This window comes from Pholcus phalangioides, unplaced genomic scaffold, assembly GCF_987345545.1.
Source record: "Pholcus phalangioides strain wild (caught in Gottingen) unplaced genomic scaffold, Ppha-v1.0 ptg000009l_1, whole genome shotgun sequence".
Lineage (NCBI taxonomy): Eukaryota > Metazoa > Arthropoda > Arachnida > Araneae > Pholcidae > Pholcus > Pholcus phalangioides.
Window position 1 is genome coordinate 40665656 of NW_028301602.1, and position 26604 is coordinate 40692259.

General features: G+C 34.4%; 1 protein-coding gene across 2 annotated transcripts; it reads right to left on the minus strand.

Moving 5' to 3' along the window:
- Window positions 1–3431: 3431 nt before the first annotated feature.
- LOC149083078 (recQ-mediated genome instability protein 1-like) lies at window positions 3432–26604 on the minus strand. Of its 2 annotated transcripts, none has more exons than XM_089236213.1 (12): window positions 26332–26604; window positions 23182–23328; window positions 20875–20988; window positions 18243–18362; window positions 16557–16690; window positions 14601–14886; window positions 11818–11965; window positions 10067–10137; window positions 8613–8726; window positions 7748–7789; window positions 5584–5637; window positions 3432–4613 (listed from the first exon to the last, which is right to left on the minus strand). In XM_089236213.1, exons 1-12 carry the CDS (start codon window positions 26446–26448, stop codon window positions 4509–4511), a joined length of 1452 nt encoding a protein of 483 aa, XP_089092339.1. In that variant the 5' UTR covers window positions 26449–26604; the 3' UTR covers window positions 3432–4508. The 2 variants fall into 2 exon arrangements, with proteins under 2 accessions (XP_089092339.1, XP_089092338.1); XM_089236212.1 differs by having other exon boundaries at window positions 11812–11965; window positions 26332–26595.

The following is a 26604-nucleotide window of genomic DNA, read 5'->3' on the forward strand; positions in this document are numbered from 1 at the left end:
GTTGTATATTGAGTTGGCGCTTGAGTTCAGTGACGGAGGCAGAGGATGACCAACAGTGAAGAATGGGGATGAAGCGGGCGGGTTCTAATTTGTCTATACTGGAGAGCCTTGATACTTCGCTTTTCGGAGCGAAGTATCAAGTATGTTTCCATCTCACCCAAATAGAAATAATTAGGAACAAATGAAAAAAAAGTATAAATACATAAATTTTTTTATTATAAATACAGGGAATTATTCTTTTATGTCTACAATTCAAATCTGCCTAATCAAAGATGCCTGTGTTTTTGAGTTAATCTCTTAAATTAATTAAAAAGTTAATCTGATCTCCCATGCAATTTCTATTAGGGCCAGGAGCCGAACATTTTCTTATAGTAATGTCTCTACTTCAGCGCCTGACACCAGAATGCGTGAAATAAGGAAGGCAGGGTCGTGTCTCCAGTGGTGTAGATGGTAGCATGCTTTCCCGGTATGCAAGAGGGCCTGGGCTCGAGTCCCGGCGGAGACAAGATGACTTTTCTTTCGGAGTTCACCTCAGCATAATATCCAGAAAATTTCTGTTTCCTTGATTTTCTCACATGTTGCTGTCATCTGTATAACTGTGTTGCGCCTCTGTAACGGATATAAAATAGTCTTCAAGTCACCCAGCAAATTTTACTAATAAAATTTTATTTTAATAATAAAACCACCAGTATTTAACAAACTGATTTTCATTTTTAATTATGGAGACTCAATCTGGCGGAAGGACTTGAAATCACCTTTATATTTCATTTATAGGGCTATGGTGTCATCTATATAATGACATGTCCTGACTGACCGATTCACTGATTCATCATCGCCAAACCAAAACCACTGAAGTTATGAATACGAAATTTGGTTAGTAACTTCATTTCATGACCGACTACGAAGGGGTTTTCCAAAATTCGACCCCCGGGGGGGGGGGGTCATAAGAGGGTTCAAAGGTTATACAGAGAAACCATGCCGAGCCAAAAACCGCTGGAGCTATCTATATATTTATGAAATTTGGTCAGTTTTATTTCATGGCGTAAGAATTCACCAAGAGTAGTTCTTTTTTTATAATTTGGCCCCTAAAGTGGTAATGAGAGGGCTCGAATGTTATATGGGACAATCATCACTGAGCCGAAATCGCCGAAGCTATAAATATGAAATTTGGTCAGTTTTATTTTGTAATGAAAATACTCACAAACGATGAATTTTTAAAAATTCATACAGTAAGGGAGACGGGGTTTCAAAAGTTATGTGGGGCAATCATCGCTGAGCACAAACCACTGGAGGCTATAAATATAAAATTCGGTTAGTAATGTCAGTAATATATTTTATATAGACTTCACTAAGACGGGATTTAAGGAAATGCAACACCCAAGAGGGTTATGAGGGGATTCAAATATTATTAGAAGCAGGGCCGTCTTGAGAGCATCATGAGCCTCCGGGCCAAGTGATTTTTCCGAAGACCTACCTGACAAATTCCCGAAAAATTCAACCACTTCTAGTTTTTCTGAGGCCCTCTTCTCTGGAGACCCCGGGCCCATGCGTTAAGACGGCACTGATTGGAAGGAATCATCGCCAAAAAATTTTCAGATTACCAAATCCATGCGAGCGAAGCCTAGGGTAACAGTTAGTCTAAAATAAGAAATTAGAGTATGCATCCAAGCCACCCCAGCTTTACGGTACGAAAAGTTTTTCTTGGTAATAAGTTTTTTCCACAGTTCACGTACAGAATATAAAGTTCACGGTTTCATTTTTTAAAATGGTCTTGTTTGGGGGGGGGGGGGGTCTTGTTATTTATTGTTGCACAGTCTATTAAACACTGAAGTTAATAAGTGTAGTAAGACGTGCAATACCCCTTGCACTTCTGCTCATAGATAGTTTTCCAACATGGCCCAGCCGTAAGGTGACCTGCTTATATCCCACAAGGGACAAAGCGGGGGCCATGTTTGGTGTTTGTGTGCTCATAGATGGGCTATGAAATGTCCTTTAAGCTCCCCGAATATTGGCATCGTCTTGTTTTCATTCCACGAAAACAATAATTGCCGATTATTCCTTTTGGGATTTTTTTTTTGTCTAGTTATTTTGCTGATATGAAAAACACATAAAATGAAGCTGCCATCGCGTTTTGTTATAGAACGACAAATTCTAGATCGAAAACTAACGAGTTGATGAACTAACGTATTTAATAAGGCGCCATGGCTATGTTATACTCATGTGTACAAATTATCAATCAGAAATCTCCCGCTTCCAAACAAAATTTAATATCAGCTTTTTCCTTCTCTGCCCGTACTATCCAATATAAAAAGCTTGTTCAAAAATACACTGAGCACTTGCGCTCATCTCTCCTCACTGGAACGAACGACTAACGCACCTGAATAGGAAAAGAGACCTCTAGGCAATCCTATGAGCGTAACAAGGATAGCATTCCAATTCAAGTAGCGCATGTGAACGTCTGTGAATGTCCTGTTAACGTCTGTTCAAACTTTGAGTTACACAATCAACAAGACGAACTGGACATTCAGTTTTTGCAAGTTCAAATATTCCGTATTCAAAATTTTTCTAATAAGGTTCCGCATTTTTAATACGTCCCTTCAAGACTCTGGTGCCAAAAATGTGTGGGCCGCTATTTCTCACTAGAATTTTTTCTTTCGACCTCATGGAGTTAAGCTCTGGCCTAAAGGATTATGCAAGTTTTGAGTTGGAAGTATGGTGAATATGAACTTGTTGGCTTTCATCAGAGGGCAGCACTTGAAGTTGAACTTTCAGATTTTTTTAAAATGGTTTCCAAGAGAAAGCGCCTCTGGAAAAAGTGTGACTTATTACATAACACATTTAGCAATAAAATTTTAGAAAAATTTGTATGCGAAGATGAATATATCTTGCATTGTCTTCGGTGAAAAAATTTGAACGAAGTGAATTATTTCTGTTATTTTTCTATTATTTTATTATTTTACTTTACAAAAAAAAATCCCCCCCAATAATAATGAATATACAATGCAATCCCTTCCTTTTTTCTCCTACATACGGGCTTGAGCCCTATACATACAGGATGACTGGTAAGTTTCTGCCCCCTCAATCCATAGGTGGAGATAGATTTGAAAGCCTAGAAGGAGCATGATGATGTCAATTCATATATATGAATATACATTATATCAGTCAGCTCTGCCAATGGCGCTGGCCCCCTCCCCCGTATCTCTGCCCATACTTCAATGTTTTCTTTATGTTGGTGCCTCTCTAGGTGAAATTAAAAAAAAAAATCATGTTATCTTTAACACACATGAACTGAAATGAGCTCAATTTAATAAAATATTTGGCAATCAAAAATTCTTAATGAATGCCATACATAGTTCAATGAATTAATTGTTTTTATTCAACCTTGATTTCAATGTTTTTAGACCTCTTCCAATTAAGACACACAAGTTGAATTCTTGACAGCACCAAAACTCATCTCTCTCTCATTTATTTCATGTCTTTATCATATACAACTTTACACAAACAATTAACTGATTACTTTTAGATACATTGATTCAAATCAACTTTTATAACTGACAGACATAGTTATATTAGTCGAAAAAAGAATTTCAACTAGAATAACCAATCACTAATTGTTTAGATGGCAAATCCCAAAACTAATTATAACTAAAACTAGAACTGTGAAACTTTCTGAATTATTATTTTTTTTATCAATTTTTAATTATCTTACATGAAATGAATTTTTTCATTGAAGTGATTGTGGATATTTTAAATAGTGTAAATAGTTTTAAATCACAACAATAATTTCCACTGATTTCAAAGAAAAAAGTTGGCCCTATTTAAATTTAATTCAAAATCAAACACATTATTCTGGGACTTGAACTTGCAGTCAACTCCACATAAGTCCAGAGAACTGTCCATGAACTGCAAACTGCAATTGTTCAGTTGTTGTGATGTTTTGATTGTTTCAAAAATACCAATTTCAGGATTAATTTGAGAATAATACATGATGCACAATTTTTCACACAATGCAAACAAAAATGTAGTGAATCATTTAAAACATTTTACAAAATAAATGTAGTTCATACTAGTATATAGCAATATTTCAAAGAGGTTACACTCAGTCAATTAAATTATTAAAAATTATTCTGGCTATACAATGATGTCTGCCTATGTGTGTTAAACTTTCCTTTGAAGAAATAAATAATAGAATTGTATTGAAACTTTATATCAGCATCAGTTTTAAAAGGGCAACAACTAACAGTGGTTTGTGTCTGAAATTTTTTGGGAGCAGTGGTCAATAGATATTATAAAAAAAGACTTCACAAGTGGATTGACTTGGTAACAAGACCAACATGCCTTTTATAGAGCAAAGACTTTCAGCAAGCTGACCTTATAAGTGTTTAAACTTGTACAGAGTTCTTACTGTAATAACACACAAGATTGACATAGAAAAATATCAAACATAATAAAAAAATATATAAATATTTTCTTCATAACTAAAATAGAATTTAAAGTTGGACATTAAATCATTCTTCTAGGCATTCAATAACACAGGGCTTTTCACTAGGAGAGAACTTTACTTTCATAAGACAGTTAAGCTGCTGCAATTTTTTCTTGAAACCAGTTATGGCCTGAAACATTAAAAATAATAAAAGAATTCAATAATAATAAAGCAAATAAATAAATGAACATACAAACTGATCTATTCAAGTGAAAAAAAGTACTTTCTAATTTCCTATATTTAATCTTGTACATGGGAGGCGGGGGGTCGTTATAACATAGTAATTACAGCTTACAAACATTATAAAATTTAAAGAATGTGTAAGGCTTTTGCTGCCACATCCTTCATTTAGTTTCATATTATTCAGCTCCAAATAACACAATGATTTTTTTCTCAACATTTCAACCACCCAACAAGCTTCTGCATCTCACATCTGAGTTTCTGCATCTGTCATCAAGAGTGATGTCAAGGTGAGGACAGAGCCTATACGTGTCTAGATATTGCATTATAAAAGCAATATATGACAGTACTTGTGACATCATCTCCTGAAGTTTTCAACATAACAAACCACATCAACAGTTGTTGTTGATGATCAATCCGACTTGGATTGGCAAATAAGAATTTAAAAGAAAAATGGCTGATCCAAGCCAGACATTATTTTTTAAAATTCTGATTGGTCTCAGTTTCTCTTATTCTCATTCCTCCCTATCAATGTGCAGGCAAAGCTTTACTACCCCTGCACATTGATAACAAACCTTATGGAGTGATCAGCCTTTAATCGAATCATTTGATTGACATTTATCTCACGTCAAGTCATCTTCATTATGAGAGAAATAAAAGAAACACAGTTCTTTGTTTACTTTTCATTCTCCCAATTTTTGTGCTTATTTTTTCGAGTTTCCCTTTCAAATCGCTCGTTAAATCTGACCTACAGTGTAAACCTGCTTGCTCAAAGCAACAAAATCGTCATATAAACAGCATTTTACCGAAACAAATGCATAATTTGTTCATTAAATGCAGACCCTTGCTAAAAACTGGCTCATTATAAGCAAGTCCCACTGCATATTCTAGTTTAATTGTTAAAGAATGAGCAGGCTTACTTTTGATATCTGTTCTTTAATTTTTTCATTATTTCGAGATTCAGTCTGCATAGCCTGTAAACAGTAATGTAAAGAACAAAAGTTAAAACTAAGAAAAAATTTAATCATTCAATTAAACTAATCCAATGCTTGCAGTCACAAGTTAAAACACATTAAAAACTTAACAATTTATCAATAGATATTGGGAAAGTAGTGTAACGAGAAGAAAGACATGTTTACAATTTACATATCAGTAGTATAAGTCAAACAGACTTTTTTACAATCATTCACAAGAAGTGTGTGTGTGTGTGTGTGTGTGGGGGGGGGGGGGAAGGTGTACCATCTATATGGACAAGAATGCACTACAAAACAATTTAATTGCCAGAGAAAGAAACTTTCAAATTAGAATTAGTGAATTCAGAAAAATTATAAAAGTTTTCTCTTTCAGATTTATCTGATGGTGCAGTTACAGAAGAAAAGCAATGAAATAGTTTTCACCATAAAAATTAGTCTATTGAAGCAGTTTTCAACCTTTTTTGACTTGTGAGTCCCTTTTTGGCACAGAATTTCTACAGTGGAACCTTGTAATCCTCTTTTACTGTTTATATTTGAACTTGGTTAATTCGAAATCCAAAGTCAGTGGAAAAAAGTTCAAATTATCCAATAACCCTATCCTGGATATTTAAACTCTGACTACAAATTGCAACTCAACCTTCAACAATCACATAAGATAACAATTATCGTTCATTAAAATTTTCTCATCAGCTATGAAACTGTTTCTCAAATTTTGCTAATCATTCTTATGCTATCAAGAAAACATACTTTTATTAATGTATTATATAATATGAACTTTCTGATACTTTTTTCCATATTCTTAATGATGACACAAAGATTCAGATATTGAATATGTTACATCTTAATACGTAGGTTGAAAAGTATAATCAGTATTAAGTGGTACGCAGTCTCGATACACTCTAGCTGAACAATGCTAAAATGGGCACTAAATTATCATTAAAAAAAGTGGAAAAGAAAAATTTTCAAAGTTTTATTAGTCTTTAAAAATTTGTTGTTCAACAACTTGATCAAGAAAAAAGCAAAGTCTGGATTTTTGTAGAATTTTTCCAAACTAAATTTGCTCATACAAAAATCATGATTTTCTTCCCTTCAACTTCTAATTATACATAAAATTTGAAAAATTTTCAAATTAAACAAGAAATTTTAATATTAAATTAGATAGAAACAAGTCAAGGGGAGCTAGTAAAAGATCAAATTATCCAAAATTTGAATTAACCAAGTTCTACTGTATTTATAAAATTTCATGATTTATTTTATTTTCCTCGAGCGGCCACAGAGCTCCTAGGAAGTGTGTAAGTGTACACAAAGCTCCAAGGGCTCACCGAAGCACAGCTGATTTTAAGCTTGTCTTTTCTTTACATTTTAGGATCCTTTGTGTTTTACAAACTATATTGAGATGAGCTGAATTTCATGTTTGCTTTTGCTACCATAAATTTTAGTTCATTACAAATGCCGGATTAAGCATATTCATTGTCATAGATTAGATGAGCAAAATGGAAAAATAAGTAGACTATAAAGATTTTTTTTTTTTTGGATCATGTTCAAGATTTGAAGAAGCAGAGCGAAAAATTAAAGAATTGCACTGCAAAGCATGATAATGTTGCAGGAAAGTGACAAAATATTTCATCTCTGAACATGCAAAACACAGTATCTACATTTTGTATTGGGCTAGCAATAATTAGGTAAAAGCAATAAGTAAATGCTTGATTTTCAGTACCATTATAAAATTCTTGGACAAAACATGTTTGCTGCAGTAAAAACTATCATATTCTGATTTGCAAAGTTGTTTGCCTTTTAATATAGATAAATAAGCATTATCAGTCTTCTTAATCTATCAAATGATCCTCACAGAACCTCACTGTTATGGACCAGAAAACTCAAACAATCAAAAAGCTGGCATCCCCCAATTTTTACACCATGCCAGCTAATGCCGGGGGAATATGGTAGTATTAATTTCTGGAAGCACTTTGAGCTATGAAAGTTTTACTGTCCTTCCGAACTGCTCATAATCCCAGCCTACATCTTGTGGCAATTTAATAAAAAATGTTTAAACGACACTAAATTCAAATCATATATTATTCATATATAGATGTAAATATTCAACACGTACCATCATATTTTTAGCAGATACACCAACAAATTTTTCCAATACCTGGAAGAAATTGTGAAATTTTATTTAGGCCACATGGTTATAAACCTAGTGGTTATAATATACACCATATATTATATACACCTGGAAAAAGCGAAATATGTACAAGGAGAAACATGAAAATAAATTTCAAAAATCTGAGATGCAGATTAAAAAAAAAAAAAATATCTGTAAGCCATGGAAGTCAAAATGGAAGAAGGAAAAATCATTTTCATAGTATTCCCACAAAATTGACTATGCATCTATATAATATATAAAATTGATTTTTTGCGTGTCTGTCTATGTTCTCTATACAAATCTACAATTTTTGATTGATTGTCACCAAATTTTGCATATATAGCCTACCAAATGGGACCTGACTTGAATGATAGTCTACTTTAAAAGTTTGTCAGAACAGGGCAAATGCCTGAAATGGACAAAAAAACCGTTGGGCAACAATGGTTTACGGGCCTCAACAATCATTTTTGGAATGTTTACTTTCGTTACCGTGGTTCCCAAGCAATGCGTTTCAGACGTGTATATGCCTTTACAATGGTTTGTCACTTCTTTAACACAGCCAGTATATTTATAATAGTTTATGCCTTTATAATGGTTTGCTACTTTTTCAATACTCCCAGTAATGAGGCTTTTTGAATAGACGTCATAATCATCATCAGCATCACTTTGAGGGTCAGGCAAAGGATGATCTCCATAGAAATCAGTGTTAAATTGCCGATTTTACTGTAGAAATGCGGAAATCTAGTTAATTAACAAAAAAATTGAGTTGTATAAATCTTGATTTTACTGTCTCTATTACAAAAATCGATTCAAGCATTAAGTCTCTTACCTTATCATCAAACTTAACATCAATATGTGATGTTTCATCATTCACTCTTGCAATTAAATGCCACCCATCTGTGGCTTTGCACTCTAACCTAGATAAAACTTTGTTCACCGAACCCTGATACAAGTAAAATACACAATCAAGGAAATTGAAAATTTTACGAAATATATAAACTGCATCAATAATCAAAAAATTTTAACTAGATTCTAGAAGAAAACAATTCAACAATCATACTGGAAAAAAAATTCTATTGACTTTTATTTCCTGCATAATGCATTACACTTTTAACACATAGGGTTCTCAGGCAAATACTTATGATTTTTTCATAATGTCTCCAGTGGACCAAATCAACCTTTGTAAGCCCACAGCCCACGGTCTGGTTTCATTCATTTCTGTGAGTAGAAGGCCTGGTTAAACACACGACCAATGGAAAATGAATGACGACAAATGAAATGGCCAATCACTCGTGGCCCAGTATAATTGATGTCAGGCACCAGGCAGTTGAGGAAACACTGGTGTAGATGATAACATGCTTGCCCAGATTTCAATAGGGCCTGGATTTGAGTCCTCGCGGAGACCAGATGACTTTTCTTTCCAAGTTCACCTTTACATAAAAAATACAAAAAATATGTTTCCTGGAAAAACCAATTTGTTTTGCTGATTACTTGTCAGTGCACAGTATTGCTAGGTGAGTCTCACCACAGAGAGCAACAGGCCTACAACAACACAATTATTCAATCATTACACTTCACCCATAGTTAGAAAAAAATTGATTTCAGATGGCAGCACGCTACACATAACAAGCATTACACAGAAACAAACTTCACGTCAGGTTCACTACGCATACACACACATTCTAACATGTACCAATTCACTAGAAGTTCCACAGAGGAATATGGACGAGGTGCATGTCTGGTTCAGTAGTAGTATTGCCAGGTGGTCAAGACATTAGTTGTGCTCCTCTACTAAGTTCTTAATGATTTTTCAGTCATAGAAACAAACTTAGAAGTTAGATAGCAGCACTTTGAACACTAATTTTACCAGTTCATTAGAAGTACTGCAGGGGAATATCGACAAAGTACATGCATGGGTTTAGTAATAGCCCTTTGGACACATAACAAACACACCTAAAATAGTTATAAATATGTTAGGGACACACTCATACACATAAAATACTTTCCGGCATAAACCAAGTCATTACGAATCCCTTAAGAGGATTGATTGATTACCAGGCGCATGCACAGTTTATTAGCAGCTGGAAATAGTAGCTGGCGATAACAGTGGTTAATGGCTATAGACTAAGATTGCGCATACAATAGTATGCATCTTGATGGAGCATTTTTGCTTTTTTTATTAGCGTCAAAACAACTAATATTTGTTGGAAAAAATTAAACTCTGCAAGGAGGAAAAAACCTGATCAAAAATATAATGAAGCAATTGTATAAAATGAAAATTACTTTTATAGTTACTGTGAATTCTTTCTTTATGTATTCTACTTTGGGAAGAGTTTCCAAAGTTGTGATGACATCTAAAAAAAGAGAACTCATTAAAAAAATCAGTTCACTTAAAGTGAATTCAACAACAAATAATGTATTTATAAATTATAGTATTTCATGGAATCAGAGTTAATGATTTTTAAATGTTTACATACTGCATGCCTAATATCTGCCGTTACCATTTAAGAATAGTTATTGCCTATGATACCAAATGATCCTTTGAAGCAGGCATCTTGAACCTGATGATTACAAATACAGTGGTGCTTGCCAGTATTTGCAAAGAGCGCTCAATGCATATACATTATTTTGTTCTTTTAAAGTATTTATGTCTCAGAGACTTAACACTTGCTATTTGGTGAAATTTACAAATTAGCTTTCATAATTCAGCGGACTAGCTCTTTTATCCATGAAATGAATTTTTTTTCCCTGAAACATCGGGATTTGAAGCAATGACGATCTACCATAGCAATTTCTGCTGTGCAGTGGTGACTTTTTTTCTTTTCTTTTTTTGAAAACGGAAACCGCAGTCAGTGGTTGAGAAACAATGGACTAGAGTAAACTATCTTCAGCTGCACGATCAAGGATATGATCGGGGTTTCGTGATGAGAGGCCGATAATTTGAATAAGGAGCTGCGGTTACCACAATCCGATTTTCGGGGACAAAATCGAGAGCGGAAACTTGCTGGGAAAATCCAATACGCATCTAAATTTAATTTCAATCCTCCAAATTTTGTAGAGGACTGAAAATACTTTCAAAATTTTGCGGGGTTTTTTCATAAAATAAAATACCGATTAAAAAAATTAAAATTTAATAATAATATTAACAAAAAAATTTTTCTTTCTTTTTTAAATTCTCCCTAAAATTTTGGAGAGGAGTGAAATTACTCTTCAAAATTATTTTCTCGGATAATTCTAAGTGCGACTATGGAAGATGGGAGGAAGGGGTGGTGCTAAAGTACGAAGGAATAAAACACGCTCTCTGGGAAAGAATCGTTTCGTGGCACACGAAAAGAAAACTTTTTTGTGCCCTTTTCGGAAAGTCTGGCACTATTTGACGCTGAAAAATACAAAAATACACTACAGGAGCAAGATGTCAATTTTGGTGCAGAGTTTAGATGTTAATTTTGGACCCACCACTGGTAGTAGCATCACTTTCTCATCAGACAGGAATGATAGTTAGAACTTAGCTAACTTCATTTCACACCCTTCAATTTCATTGTAAATTTTTTCGACAGTACAACAATCTTCTTTTCCCATTTTTCTCAGCATATCAGAAGCAGGTGTGGCCACTGTAGTCCAGCCAATCAGGTGTCCTTATCTCAGCTGTGCTGGTCGTTGGCAGAGCTGTTCCCACCCACTACATGGTGGCCTTGAAATCCCTATAAAAAAATTTCTCCTCCCCCCCTCCCCTGCTTTGTGTGTTTTCTTTTTCCTTCTTTTTTTCAGGGACCTTCTTTCAGCATTAAGTACTACTCATCAACCTTAGCAGGAAATATTCCAGTGTGAGGGAAAAATCATGACTTTTTTTAGAAACAGCTGGAAGGATTTTAAAGGCCATTAAAAAGGAAATGAAAATTAATCACTTTTTAAGGAGTTTTTAAGCATCGTACGAACCCTGTTACTACTCTTATTGTGTGCATGAATAAAGATTTAATAATAAAACAAGTCAGCAGTATATATTTAAAAATAATATAAATACAGCATACCCTTACAAGAGGAACTTTTATTGCTAAATTCATTGCTTAAACCCTCATCAGAACTACTTTTGACTTGAGAATTCATATCTTGAGACTGTTGCAGATGCGGTGAACAATGTGAATTCAACCTGCGTTTTTGGACTTCACTTACATTTGGTGAACTCTGAAAAATTACAGTAGTTTCATTGAATTTGAAATTACAATAGGGAGAGGATAAGACTTGACAGGTATTTTTATAGGGGAAAAATGCTGATAGGAAAACTATATACATATAGCAAAACACCTATACCAGCAGTTCTCAACCTTTTTTGACTCGCGGAGCTCCTTGTGGTACATAATTTCTATGGAGTAGCCCTGTAGGCCTATTTGTAATTTATTCCATCAAAGTTACTGATTTATTATTATAATTCAAAAATACTTATAATTATTTTTTTCCGAATTTATTGTTTTTTGTATTTTTCTCGAGCTGCTGCAAAGCCCCTAGGAAGTTTACACAGAGCCTCAAGGACCAACGGAGCACCAGTTGAGAACCACTGGCCTATATAGAGATACTGAAGAAACAGGAGAAATATTTCATTATAAGAGTTACCGTAACAGAGAGAATATATTAACACTAAGAAAAGTACATTGGACCACAGAGTAACATTGTTATATGAGTTTTGTATATGGTTATATGTAAAGGTTTTTCACTGTATATGAAAATGACTTTGGGCATGCCTCGACTTGCAAGTAATTCAAGTTAGAAGTAAGAAAAAGGTCTAAATTTTGGGTAAATATTCTACGAATGAGAATGAAAAATATGACCGGAAACTCATTTGACACAAGAAAGATTAGGCAGGAAGGTTTTCACCAGCTAGCTGATGCGAAGATGAATTTAAGAAAGAGAGAAACTGTACCTTCGCACCAGCCAGCTGTCGAAAACCTTCATATGAATAGCGGAAAGTAACACCATCCTCAGAAAGATTAGCCACTTTAAAAATTGAAATCTTTGATTTATTTGATTTCAATCAGTTTTTTATTTTAATGATTTTTTAAACAAAATATATAAAATATATATATTATGAACACACTATTCATTAATCTATATTTTCTTTAACCCTTTACGACTCAGTGTATCCAGTCTGGGCACACCTAAAAATTCCTTTTTCAAACACTGAAAATAAATGATATATTTAATGGAAATTAGTTTAGGGATTACTTTGAACCTTCTTTATTGACACTAGACAACAGCACCACACAAGCCGATACATACTTCTGGTCTGTGTTTATTTTTTGAAAACCCTTATTTTTCAAATTTCAGAGATATTTTATTTATTTTTTTGGATATAAAAAAGATTTCTGGGAAAAAAATTTCTATATTATTTTGTTGGCTGTACACTAATCTATTTATTCTGTATAAGTTTTAACTTTTTACATTCAAAGCTTGCCTAAAATCAAGTCCCGAATTCAAGGTTGGGCACACCCACAAAATTAAAACGGTAAGTACAATCTTTACAAAATTATACCTGCATACTTCTCTAGGCCTGAATAGACTGCATACAAATTTTCTTTGTGAAATTCCAACTTTAAAGGGTAGCGTGCCGGAAAGGATTAAAGAAATTTTAACTTACAAAAATAAAAGCTATTTAAAAAGTATTTGCAAACGAAAGATAATAATATACTAGGGATATAGTATATCAGGACATTTTATTACGAAAAAGGGAAAATAAACTTATATTTCTTAAATAGATATCTCACAGCAGTATTGAATAATTTTACCCTCTCAATAACTGTTCATTTGCTTCATTAGAAAAACTTGTTTTAATACAAGTTTTAACGTCTACTCCTAACTTATTTCACTATTTGGAATGAACTACACCAAATGTTTGTCCATCCATCCATTGTTATACATACTGTCTGATTTTCCAAGTCAGCTTTACATCCCTTAACCCTTACAGTAGGCAATCCAAAGATATCTCAGGTTCCTAAAACTCTCTCAAAATGGCAACCCCGAGCCTACAGATGTAAGTTTTCTTCTCCTGATAACATGCCCCCCAGCCCCGTCCCGCCAATCAACTGCCAGTGGGTGGAGTCAGATAACAGAAGGGGGAAAGAAAAGATGTTATTCCTTTTCCTTCCAGGTTATATACAATTGTGCCTACAGCATAAATAACAAAAACTGTATAGTTTTTCCCTTTCTTGTTTTATTATTATTTTTCGCTGGAGAGAAAGCATTTATCAGCTCGCAATCGGAAAAAAAATATTCTTCTTGAAAATAGGTGGCAATTTCTAGAAAGTTTAGTGATATTTCTACTGTGACAGTTATAATGTGGGGCAGGAAAATTTCAAAAACCGTTGAATGGGTTAACTTCATAATTGTAAATATTGTGTAACCTTTCATCAGCTAAACCGGTATGACTATGGCATCTCTGATATTTGATACATGTATATATTGATATACAGGATGCATAGGTAATTGCACACAGGGTCATGTATGCAAGGGGCTATATAGTTGTTAAAACAAAATAAAAAATTAACTTTTCATACAGTTTCTGTGTGCCCAAAAACAAAAACCCACTGAAGTTAGTGCCCTGTCTCGGAGGAAAGTTGGGAAAATAACAGCAATAAATGCGGGAAAACAGTTTTACCCAAATTTGGTGCTGTTTTTTCCCAACTCTTCTCTGTTTTTTGGCTCAGTGAATATTGCACTAAGAAACATGTTTTTTTGTTGGCATCAGGAGAGATAAGGCAATAACTTTCTAATTGGGTCCGTTAAGAGGGGTTTGATTGTGTAACATTGCAATCATGTATTTTTTTACCTGCTGACTATTTACTCGCTCTATTTCATCCAGCACATTGTAATCAAGATCCTGCATGAAATCATCATCGTCATCAAAATTATCAGGTATTTTGGGTACACTGGAACAATTAGGGCGAGCAGCAATAGTTTCTATACTTTCACGAGCCACATGACGATTATAAGGCATTTCTGGAAATAAACTGCGGTTGTTGATATCATTGCTGTTGTTTTGTAAGAAATGTTGTTGTTGACCAACTGAGTTAGTTGAGGCTCTTGGTCGTTCATCTTGAGCAGAATTTACTTGTCTAAAAAGAATAACAAGAAGTCAGTCACAGTTTCAAGTATATAAATATACATACAGTAAAAACATACATACATACATACATACACTAAAAGATCAATTTTCACAAAAAACAATTTAAATTGCAGCATAGTGGAACTTTCGTTAATGAGCAATTCACATAATGAGCAAAAATGTTGATTCAATTAATGAGCGATGATTCGAATTACGAGCGAAAGTTTTGCACTTCGTTCATTCACTTTCACAACTAAGGAACACACAACTAAGCTGTTATCACAACTAAGCTGATGATTTTTTGCTTTCGTCCACACACGTGCTGTGAAATTATGGGTAATATTCTCCCCTACAGTGTTCAGTCAGCGTGCTCAACTCGAAAAATAAACACCTGTACGAATATGACTGTTTACGATACGAAACTAGATGTAGGATTTTAACCACGCATATGTGCGCTTGAATTTTTCTTAAATTCTTCTGGGAGAAAACTGTGGGCTGATTGCATTATTGAACTTGACTTCAGGGTTAGCTCATGAACAAGAACCACTATTTCTGAAGAGATTGTGTCATTGAGCAAGACGATGGGACTAGAGGTACATGAGTCTGACATTCAACAACTAGTGGAGGAACATGATCATATCTACAGACAAACTGATGGATTTCCAGTGTGCGCAACAGCTAGAGCTTATGCACAGGATCTCATCTGAGGAAGGCAAAGAGATAAACGAGGAGTCTGTCACTTCAAATGAGATAAAGAGATGAGCAGAATGTAATAATCTGTGCAAAACTGAAGAAGAGAATCACCTCAAATAAAGTTGTAACAGTACAAGCAATAAATCTGTCCAACGATAGTGCGATTTCCCATTTCCAAAAAACCACCAAAAAATAGGGCAAAACTAAGTGCCATAGATAGAGTTCCTTTTTAAAGTCTCAAAAAAGAATAAGTTAAGTTTACAGATGGTGAGTGCAGAATGCAAGCCATCCTAAAAAGAAATCTTCTTGTTTGTGGTTGTTTAAAGTTAGTTAATTTGTAAATATTATTGTACTGTATGTTTATTTATGGCATTATTGTTTTTGAGATATATTATTGTATTATTTATTATATTGTTATTATCTTGCATTATTGAGTGAATGATGTTTTTATCAGTCACTTTCACTTGAATGAATAATTGTGGAAATGAATTATCGAAATTTCCATTATTTCCTATGTGGAAGTTTAATTCAAATAACGAGCGATTTGTATAACGAGCACCTTGGCAGAACAAATTAAGCTTGTTAACTGAAGTTCCACTGTACTTTCATATTAACATGCAAAGCTCTTGCTATGTGCTGAGGTTGTAGTTGAATTAATTTGTTTTAGCATAAAGCATTTTGTACCATTTTACTGCCTCTACTTTTCCAAAACCCATAATTAGAAAAGCACCTTGGATAATTGAGATCTTACTATATATTAGAAGAGATTTGTATGACATAAGCTTTATGTATTTTCAACTTACAATAATGTAACAAAGACCTATTTTACAGGAAGAAAACTTCAATTAAGAAGTTTTAAAATTGAAGCTATTTGAGAAACTTTATTTCTTAAAAAATTTCTTCCTCAATTTCATCATTTATTAACTACAACTAAATCCAAATTATCAGTAAAAATCATAACATATGCATTTAGACATGCATACATACAGTGCATCCCTAAGCATTTCTTCTCTAGAATATATGCTTTGATATTTGTCTACTTCCCCTCCAAGGATTTCTATGTTATTCGCAGTTAAGAGCAAGAGGCCTAACCGACATTCCACAGGACCTTTGACAAGTACCTGAGGAAAAGAGAAAAAAAATTGCATTGATCTGAACCTCTAATCATAAAATGAATGAATAATGTAAATATTCTACATTTAATTAAAAAATAAATAAAAATACAATGATACCTTGGCTAAGGAAGATACTACTAAACCATACATGTACCTCATCCATATTCCAATGCCGAACCTCTAATGAATTGGCACATGTTGCAATGTGCATGTTGTGTAGTGAAACCTGAAGTGAAATTTGTTTCTGTGTAATGCTTGTTATGTGTAGTGCTGCCATCTGCCACCAGTTTTTTTAACAATGAGTGAAGTGTAATGATTGAATAATTGTATTGTTGTAGGCCTGTTGCTTTCTGTGGCGAGACTTTTCATTGGGGAGATCGACTCGCATTTGTGCCTTGAAGTCGGGAACCACAGGAAATCAACTTTAGCTGACCACCACTGCAGCAACAGTGGGATTTGAACAGCTAAGGAAGATAATCAACCCAAACTTTAGTATACTAAGCTGGGATTGACAAAACCCAGTGGAGTTCATAGGTGTCTGATCCGTTTGTGATTTTGTCAGCACACTTATGTGTCTGATACATGCAGATAGGAAAGATAAGCTCATAGAATGCCCAGATCAAAGCTTTGGCCCAGACGGTTTAGTTTGATGCTAAGAGTCTTGCAATGAAAGAACGCAGGCTCTGACAACATAGGGTCTTTTTTTAAATGCATTTTAAAAATGTATAGTGTTACTTAACTTGGTAGTAATTATGAACTCAATCATAACTACCATAAGATGTGCTAGTAGATAAAATTACTATAGTTTTCCAAGCTCTGAAGTACTTGCAATAGCTATACTAGCTGAAGCCAAAATCCCTGAGAAGTATCATATAACAATAATAAATATACTTTTATCGTCTCCGATAGTTTACTTTTATTTTTTCTCAGCAACTTTGAGTTGTTTCAACTGCCAAAGACTTGCTTAACTTAGAAGCATTTAAGAGGATACAGGATGTGGTGTTCAAATCATGAAAATAACTTTTTTTTTAATTAAAAAAAATAGTGAATTTGCATAAAATGTTTTTAAATGAATTTCAATAAAATCTGTGCTAATTATTTTTTAATTTAAACTTTTATAACCAAAAAATCATGACTGTCTACAGGAAATAATAGCTTTATTTCTAAGTTTCCATTATGTTTGTTTTTGTAACAAACTGATATTCAAAATGAACTTGGGAACCAAATTTCATTCAATTCACTCCAAGTTTTGCACACTTGTTTCTTACATCAATGATTACTCCATAAAAAATTAATTGTTCGAAAGGCCTAAAAAGTTGTCGTTTGGCACCTTAGTATTAGTTTTTTGTTTATATTTATGTATAACGTTAAAATAAACTTTTATACAGATCAAAATAAAAACATAAGAAAATATAAGAAATATAAAGATACAAATTTAAAACACCAAATCCAGAAATGCATCATGAGTGGATCACATTCTGAATTTTGGTGTTAAAAAAAATCATATAAGGAGTTTGAAAACAAATTGAATCATATGTGAACTTGAATTATAACGTACTTTGATCCCAGGGGGAAGATTAGGCGAAAGTGACGTTATGGGTTTGTACTCCATGCCTTGAACACAACTTACACCATCTGTGAGATTCAACATCAGCATTCGTGTTGGTTTGGCTTCCCACTGAAATTATTATAATCAAAATACAAAGAGTTTGTACTACATTTTTCTAAAAAAAGAAATTCCAAACAAAATATTACTACAGAGAAATTGAATTTTCTGGATGTTATGCAGAAACTGATATTTGAAAGAAAAGTGATTTGCCTCCTCCGGGAATCGAACCCAAGTCCCCTTGCATACCGGGCAAGTGCACTAACCAATACAATCAAGACAAATAATTTTTCTTTCCAAATATCAGTTTCGGCATAACATCCAGAAAATTCAATTTATCAGTATATTTCAGGTCAAAAAAATACCATCTCTTCAAAATATTACTACTCTATTTAATTTTGAATAATTTTCAATTTTTTTCGTCATTGATTGGAAGGTGCATTGAATGTATTGCTAATGCTTATAAATATACCTACAGTTGAGTCTCTATCTAACAAAGTGCAATCATTCCATAAAAATTTTGTCAAACTCTGTTACAACAACACCTGTTATGTCAATAATTGGTTTTCTGGATTAATTTTCATAGAATAATATTAGGGAACCTTGCTTATAATATCAATGAAAACACCACATTCTTGGATATGATACATTTTTTGTCCGGTTTGCTTCATTTTCATATATCGTTTTCTCAAGAAATTCTCAGAATCACAGCTCATCATATTAAGGAAATGTTCATCTACTGCTCAAATAAAAAGATTGTTGTTTCAAGATATTGTTCTTGAAAAATAGATTTATTATATTGTTTGTCATTGGCATATACAGGGTGATTATAAAAAAACTATCCCGACATATGGGCCCCTAACTATCATACCATTCACAGAAACTGAATGAAATTTTGGCATAAGGTATTTTGATGTATGCGCTCAAGAATGATATGGAAAACAACAGTGTCACTCTAACAGTTACAGTTACAGTGTGAAAATTTCGAAAATATCAAATGGCAACACCAAGTTTTTTTGTATTGGAATGTGATCTCCATTGTGAAAAACCCTAAATAGCGTTCGAACGGCAACTGTAGCATGAAAATCACTGGTGGTAGATAGGCTAAAAGTGAGGACAACCAATAAGGACAGAGAAGCAGCATAAAATAAAGCATTTTATTGTGTTTCACAAATTTTCCACATGAGGAAGGAGGATGGTCCTCCTTCCTCATGTGGAAGGAGGACTAATCATCCAGGGATCTCAGCCGAAGAAACGGTGTGACGAATGAAACAAACATTAATGCTCTGGTGCACGGCAAAGTCCTTTTTACTTTTTCCTTGCCTAGCTCCGGGGATTTTCGTGCTACAGGTGCCATTCCAACGCTATTTAGTGTTTTTCAGTATGGAGATCGCATTCCAATACAAAAAACTTGGTGTTGCCATTTGATATTTTCAAAATTTTCTCACTGTAACCGTAACTGTTAGAGTGACACTGTTGTTTTCCATATCATTCTTGAGCGCATACCTCAAAATACCTTATGCCAAAATTTCATTCAGTTTATGTGAATGGTATGACAGTTAGGGGCCCATATGTCGGGATAGTTTTTTTATAATCACCCCATATATGACCAGGGACATTACTATATTTTCCCGCTTATTTTGCCATTTCTTACTTTTTCCTTTAAAAATTGTACTGCTTTCCTCATTGTTTCAATGAAGCTTACTTTTAATTTTTACTCAAATCTAAGATGAAGATAATTTTCGTAATTTATAAAATGTTATAATGAATACAACTAAATATTCATGTGACATATCCACGTTAAATTTTTTTCCCTGAGAAATACATTTTAAAACAATGCACGCTTGTTGTATCACATTATTTCTCACAAAGGGTAATTTATGTGCAATATCTGGCAAATTTTGCTAAAAATTGCCAAACTTTTTAGATAGAATTGGTGTGATGTCCCATATTTATAACTCCTCCTTAATTTCCCACATTTTCCTCAATCAAAAATTGAGTCACCCCAAAAGTTAGTCACTCTAATCATAATGAAATAACTTCAAGCACAGTATATTTGATTGCATCCGATTGTATTTTTCTTCGAAAAAAGTCTTGAAACCATCAACCTCCATTGTAATAACACCTTGGTTATAACAACAAAAAATTCTCTCATGAATTCTCTCTGATGTTGTTACAACTGAGTGACTATTCATTATGAGAAATACTTTCCAGCAATGAACTAAAAATATGAACATTTCACTAAAATTTTTTACGAAGAAAATTTTTTTTAAATATACAAATTTTTTATTACATAGAGTAAGGAATTCTAATCAGAAGGGTCAAAGGATTGTTTTGATAACAAAACAATCAAAGCATTATTTTTATTTTTTAATTAGGCCTGTACGGTATGCTAAATATTATTCTGAAAACGTGTGTGTGTGCACGCACACACACACAAAAATAACTCAGAACTTCCAATATAGTCGTGTTTCTAATATAACTGTGAATATTTGTTGGAAAAATCATGGAGCTTCATCTAAAGCAGATTGACTATACTTCTAATCAAGTTTCTGGTGAAAGAGAACTGATCAAAAATCAATACCTCAGGTACAGCAGCTTTGGGCGCAGCAGATACTTCTGCATCTGCATTGGTCATCCCTTCCAGTTGACGAAGTTGTGCATATGCAGGTCTACCAACATCTCTGATCCCATTGACCTGATAAAAAAAAGATAAAATGTTTTCACTTAGATGATAGAGTCATCAATTAAATGTCATATCTAAAAATAAATAAAAAGGATGATCTGGAAAATCTATTTATCAGTAGTCTAGACATTTATTACCAGCCATCCAGTCTTGTCCTAGTGTCACAGACAATTGAGTTTTTTGAGATATCCTGGAAGTACATAATACATTGCCCAGCCAAAAAAGAAAGAAAAAACTGTAATACATTTTACTGTAACTACTGGGCAAGTCTCAGAAAAAAGTGTTGTGATCAGGAGGTTGTTTGTTATTCTGGACTAGTAATTTAACTATGCTTATTCTAGTATTTCAGCATATTTAAATACCATATTTACCTTCAATGGACATTTTCTTTTCTGAAGGCGATGCTATTGCCAGAATGGCAATGACAAAATACAATCTCAAACAGTGACTAATTGGTTGGAAGAGCAAAAGTAATTATTCGAGCACTTGGATTGCTATTAACCTAATCAAAAGTCCCCAACTGAATATAATTGGGAGTCTATGAAATTTGTGAGAGAGGAGTCATTTGACTATTCATCGATATGATAAAGAATTTGACAGAATACTTATGCAAATATGGTTACAAAATTATCACTTCAAAAGTGTGACTACATAAAATTTATTTATGACAAAATGTCATTCTCCGCTTGTTTATGAAAGATATATAGAAAACCGGATGTTGTGTGAAGATGCTGATTTTTTGGAAAGATGTTCAATTTGTTTTGGGAAGAAAACTTTATTTCTGCCTCTACCTGGACTCTTCATATGCCAGACGAGAGCTCTAACCACTAAGCCACAGAGGAGATAGAAAATTTCTTCTATTTTTAAATGCTAAATGGGACCATGCAATGGACAGTCTGACATGGCCAGTATATTACAAAGTCCTATTCAGCATATAAGCACTCTAAGGAAGAAATTTTCTATCTCCTCTATAGCTTAGTGGATAGAGCACTCGTTCGGTATACGAGGGGCCTTGATTCAAGTCCCAGTAGAGGCAGAGATGGATTTTTCTTCCCAAAAAAATTAACATCTTTACCAAAAATCAGCATCTTCACACAACATTTGGTTTTCTGCATGTCTTGCATAAAATTAATGCTCAATGAATGGGTACTTAAATACCCATCCATTGTGCCTGGATTGCCTTTAACAAAAATTAATGAATTTGAAGGCAATCCAGCAAACCATCAGAGTTTGCGAATTCTGTGTTGGCCAAGCAGCATATAATCTAATATTGCCGCAAAACAATTCAAAATAGGCCCCAGCTATTGTTTCTCAAGCTGATATGCATTATGCGAATAAAAAAAGAGTTGGAAAAGCTCATTAATCAATAGGGCCCAGGCCCACAACCAGAAATTTTGTTCAGAGGGGCATTTTGGGGACGGGGGACCGAAGTGATAGAACAATAGATTTAACCTGCTTTTCCCCTTTCTTTAGTCATTTTCTCACATTTCTGGAAGATTAGACCCACCAAGCACAGGCGAAGATAGACTTGGAAGTCTGGGGGGGGGGGCAAGATGATGATGATGTCAATTCGTATATACATATATACATAAGATCAGTCGACTCCCCCTTTGACGCTGGGGAGGCAATGCCCCCTCATTTCCCCCCCCCCCTCCGTATCTCCGCCCATGACTCCATATATGAATATGTTCATACAAAGTACCAAAGATAGGATACATCGGCCATATGAGCAATTTTACTGAGGGTTCATCAGAGGGTTAGTCATCAAGAGCTAATACCTCTTAATAACTGAGGTTGCCCAGGCGCAGTCCCATTTAGCATACACATATGTTTTAAGAGAAGAAAATGCCAGTTCTCTGTAACCTCTGACAAGATAAATACGTTAACAGCACACACAAACTCAGAACACACACTCCAGCATGTGCCGATTTGTTAGAAATTCTGCAGAGGAATGTGTGAAATGTGCAGGTACAATTAAGCAGCGGTAGTCCTCTGTAGATTAATGGTGGAGAACTGACACCGACTGTCAGAGGTTGGTGGTTTAATTCTCCTCAGAGGGCATGTGAATTTTCTTTCTGAACTTCATCTGTGCTTGGTATATGTAGTCTTTCATGCTTTGTAAATGTCATCTTGTACATAGGAATCAAGATTTTTTTTTTTTTAATTGCAATCAAAGTAACTGGCATAATATTTCAAAACACATACTTGTAAAGCATAGACTCCAGTCAGAGACATTTTTTGGCACGTCGGCAGATTAAGTGGCAAAGTTGAAACACCAATTTCAGAGAAATCTGCAACTAACCACTGCTGATAGACATGATTTTTCAACATCTGTAGAGGCATAAATGGATCCTGAAACGCAGAATAAAACCTCATTTAAGAACACATTTTATAGCATTACAGAATTGAAATATAGGGGGGGGGGGCCTGGTCAAAGTATCCAAGTAAATGCAGCAGAACTTCATTATAACAGACCCTATTATAATGGTCGTCACTTACAATGAACAGTTAAAAAAAATTGATGACAAAAAGGTGTTTATTTTTACTGTACCATCAGCTATGACAATCAAAGATTACTTGCCCCCTCCAACACACAGGCATAAATTTTTTTTCCTGCCAGGAAATTTCCAAAACGGTTAAGCCCATTCCATCAAAAATTTGTTTGCATTTAATAAATTTTTTCATTTAACACTTGAAAATTTATATATTGCACGATGCAATTTTATTCGTATGTCATTCATTTTTTTTACAGAAACAAATTTAGGGGGGAGGGGAAGTAAGTTGTAATAAATAGGCTGCTTCCCTGGCACGTACCCCTATTTTTCGTTATAAAATGGTCACTTTTAAATGACATTTGTTACAAAATCACTAATTTTTATGCCATAATTACAACGATTTTTTTTTATCCTATATTACAATGATTAAAGGATTTCTAGGTAACTTTTGACACAAAATCGCCACACTGATCCTAAAAAATTACCATTTTACACACTAAATAGTCACTTTTTTGCCTCCCTTTTTTGGCCAGTTTTGTCACTAAATGCCTCCCTTTTTGGCCAGTTTAGACACCAAATAATCACTCTTTGGCCATTTTTTGGTCCCTCTTTGGCCACGTTTGACATAAAATGTTTTGACACTAGATGCTACTTCATTTATTTAATATATAATAAACATTTTCTATAGCTAACTGCTATACTTTCATTGATGTAAGCCTTGTTGCATTGCACCCCTATAAGATTTAATGGACATTAAAGTGGACAACTTTTAGCACCTATTAGTCCGTTACAATGAGCATCTGCTGCATTACAGAAATTTAATAGTCTTTTGTCCACATAACTATCATCGGGGCAACTCCTGAAGGAGGAGCAAAAAATATGGACGTTCCCCTCGAAGATTTCAAGTCATTAATTCAATTCTTCAACTATTGTTGTATTCTATACCAACCTACTATTTAACTTCTTTTCCTTTTTTAAATGAATTTGATAAATTGGAAACTAAATATTTTCGGAAGCACAGATTTAAAAAAAAGTCTCTCGTAAAATATAGATCACATGGTCAAGGTCAGGCACGGCTTTCCATGGAGAGAGCTGTGTATTCTTCTTCCCTCTTTGGACGGTTTCCGTTGTGCACTGATATGAGAGAGATACCCCCAAAGTGGTTGGAAACACAAGAGAAAGGGGATGGTTAGCACAGGTTATTATGCTCATTTTGGCTGTGTCGAAAACTGCACCCTAGATGCTGCCATCTAGCTTCTATCTTTTAAATCTGTTGCATCTTTTAAATTAGAATATACTTGAATTAAAATAAATAAATCAATATATATATAATTTTATCATTAGCATGAAATATACCTTTTAAATTAGAATATAATATTGAAAGAAGAGTATGAATTTTCACAATTTGCAAAAATCCATTGTCGATGACCAGGGCTGGACTTGAGCAGGTGCGGCCACAGCAGGTGGCAAAACGGGATTAAAAATGATTTGATTACATTTTGACTATAAAATGACTTTAATTTACATTTTGATATAACAAAGCAACAGCTTAAAATATTGTCCAAGATCTAAAATGCAGGCATCGTACATTTAAAATTCAGAAATCAAAGATCTAAAATGCAGACATCGAACACTCTGGTCTAGGGTTCTGACTGATCCCATCCCCACCCAGAAGGGTGCGTGTGATGCGTCTAGTGCCCTGGCGCTGGACCAGAGGACACTAAATTCTTTTAAAAATATTCAAAATTACACAGGGTAGGCACAAGCACCCATGATGATTTGTGACATGGGTCTCGGAAACCCCAAAAAAGATTCAGAAAAAAATCATGTAAAGGCTCAACCCATGGATATATTCCAATATCCTTGCATATGAATGACCAAAAGAAGTAACCTGGGGACAGTGGCGTTGAGGCCGGTTATGCTGGGGCACCCACAGTAATTTATGGCATGGGTCTGAGCACCCTGAATCAATTCAGAAGTCAAAATTTCTTATATAAAGATCAAGAAGAGCACCAAACATTTCTGACGCCCCTGGTAAGCACAATACATGATTGTCCGGATGAAAGTGTATCTAGTTGCAGCCCTGGTAGACAAACTTATCTCTACAATGATAGCCCCTCGACCTTTGGGCACCTAGGGGCAGGTACATTTGCAATTCTTTTGCTGGACAACAGGCACTATTGTGCAAATTTATTGTCAATTTTTTTTTTAATAATCCCAAAATAATAGTTCGATAGCCATTCTCGGGTGCCAATGTAAACCTAGCATGCACCAAGGTGTTCATGGACACTGTGGGATCAATAAACCTAGTTTTAAAGGGCTGAAAAATACTTAAGCCCCTCCCCATGCTCCCGACATCCTTCAGCAGGGCCCCTAGACGGGGATTTTCGGCGAGCTCCAAAGCCAGACTTTTCACAGGTCCTTTCTATAGTGAATTTATAACATGAAAAAACAAAAAAATTATGGTAACTGTCCTTGTCCTGTCAGACCCAAACTTTTGGGAGGGCATGCCCGTCCCTGCCGATGGCAACTGTTAAACTTAAATGATGATTCTCGCCATTGTCAAGATATCGATTAGGCAAATAATTTGATAGGCAAAAATAAGTTTTCAGTGCAGTGCAATACTTTACTAATTCTAAATACTTGACCACATATTTTCACCGATAGATGGCTGTTGCTACATATTTCTAAATCTGCGGCTTCGCCCCACCCCCAGAATATCCGACCACGAGCCGCCACTATCATGATATTGCCAAATACGAGGAATCGATAAATCTATTTGTTTCATGAATGAAATGAACTCCATAAAAAAAGGTCATTATAAGTATGAATAAATCAAGGTGCACGTAGTTAAGCTCACTTTGTACTCTTGAACTAGAAACGAGACGCAGGCTTCGACCCACTCCAAGGGAACAACAGCGTGCCGAGAGCTCAACCATTGTTTCGTTTCAATTATTTTCTCGCGAGAGACTGACATGGCAAATAATGATAATAATAATTTACTATCTATAGATGATCACAAACTACTGAGGAAAACAAATTAATGCAAATAAATCATGAATGAAATGATAACAAGCTGCACTTATTACAATAACACGACAAAACGAAAATTTTTTAAAAACATAGTTATGGT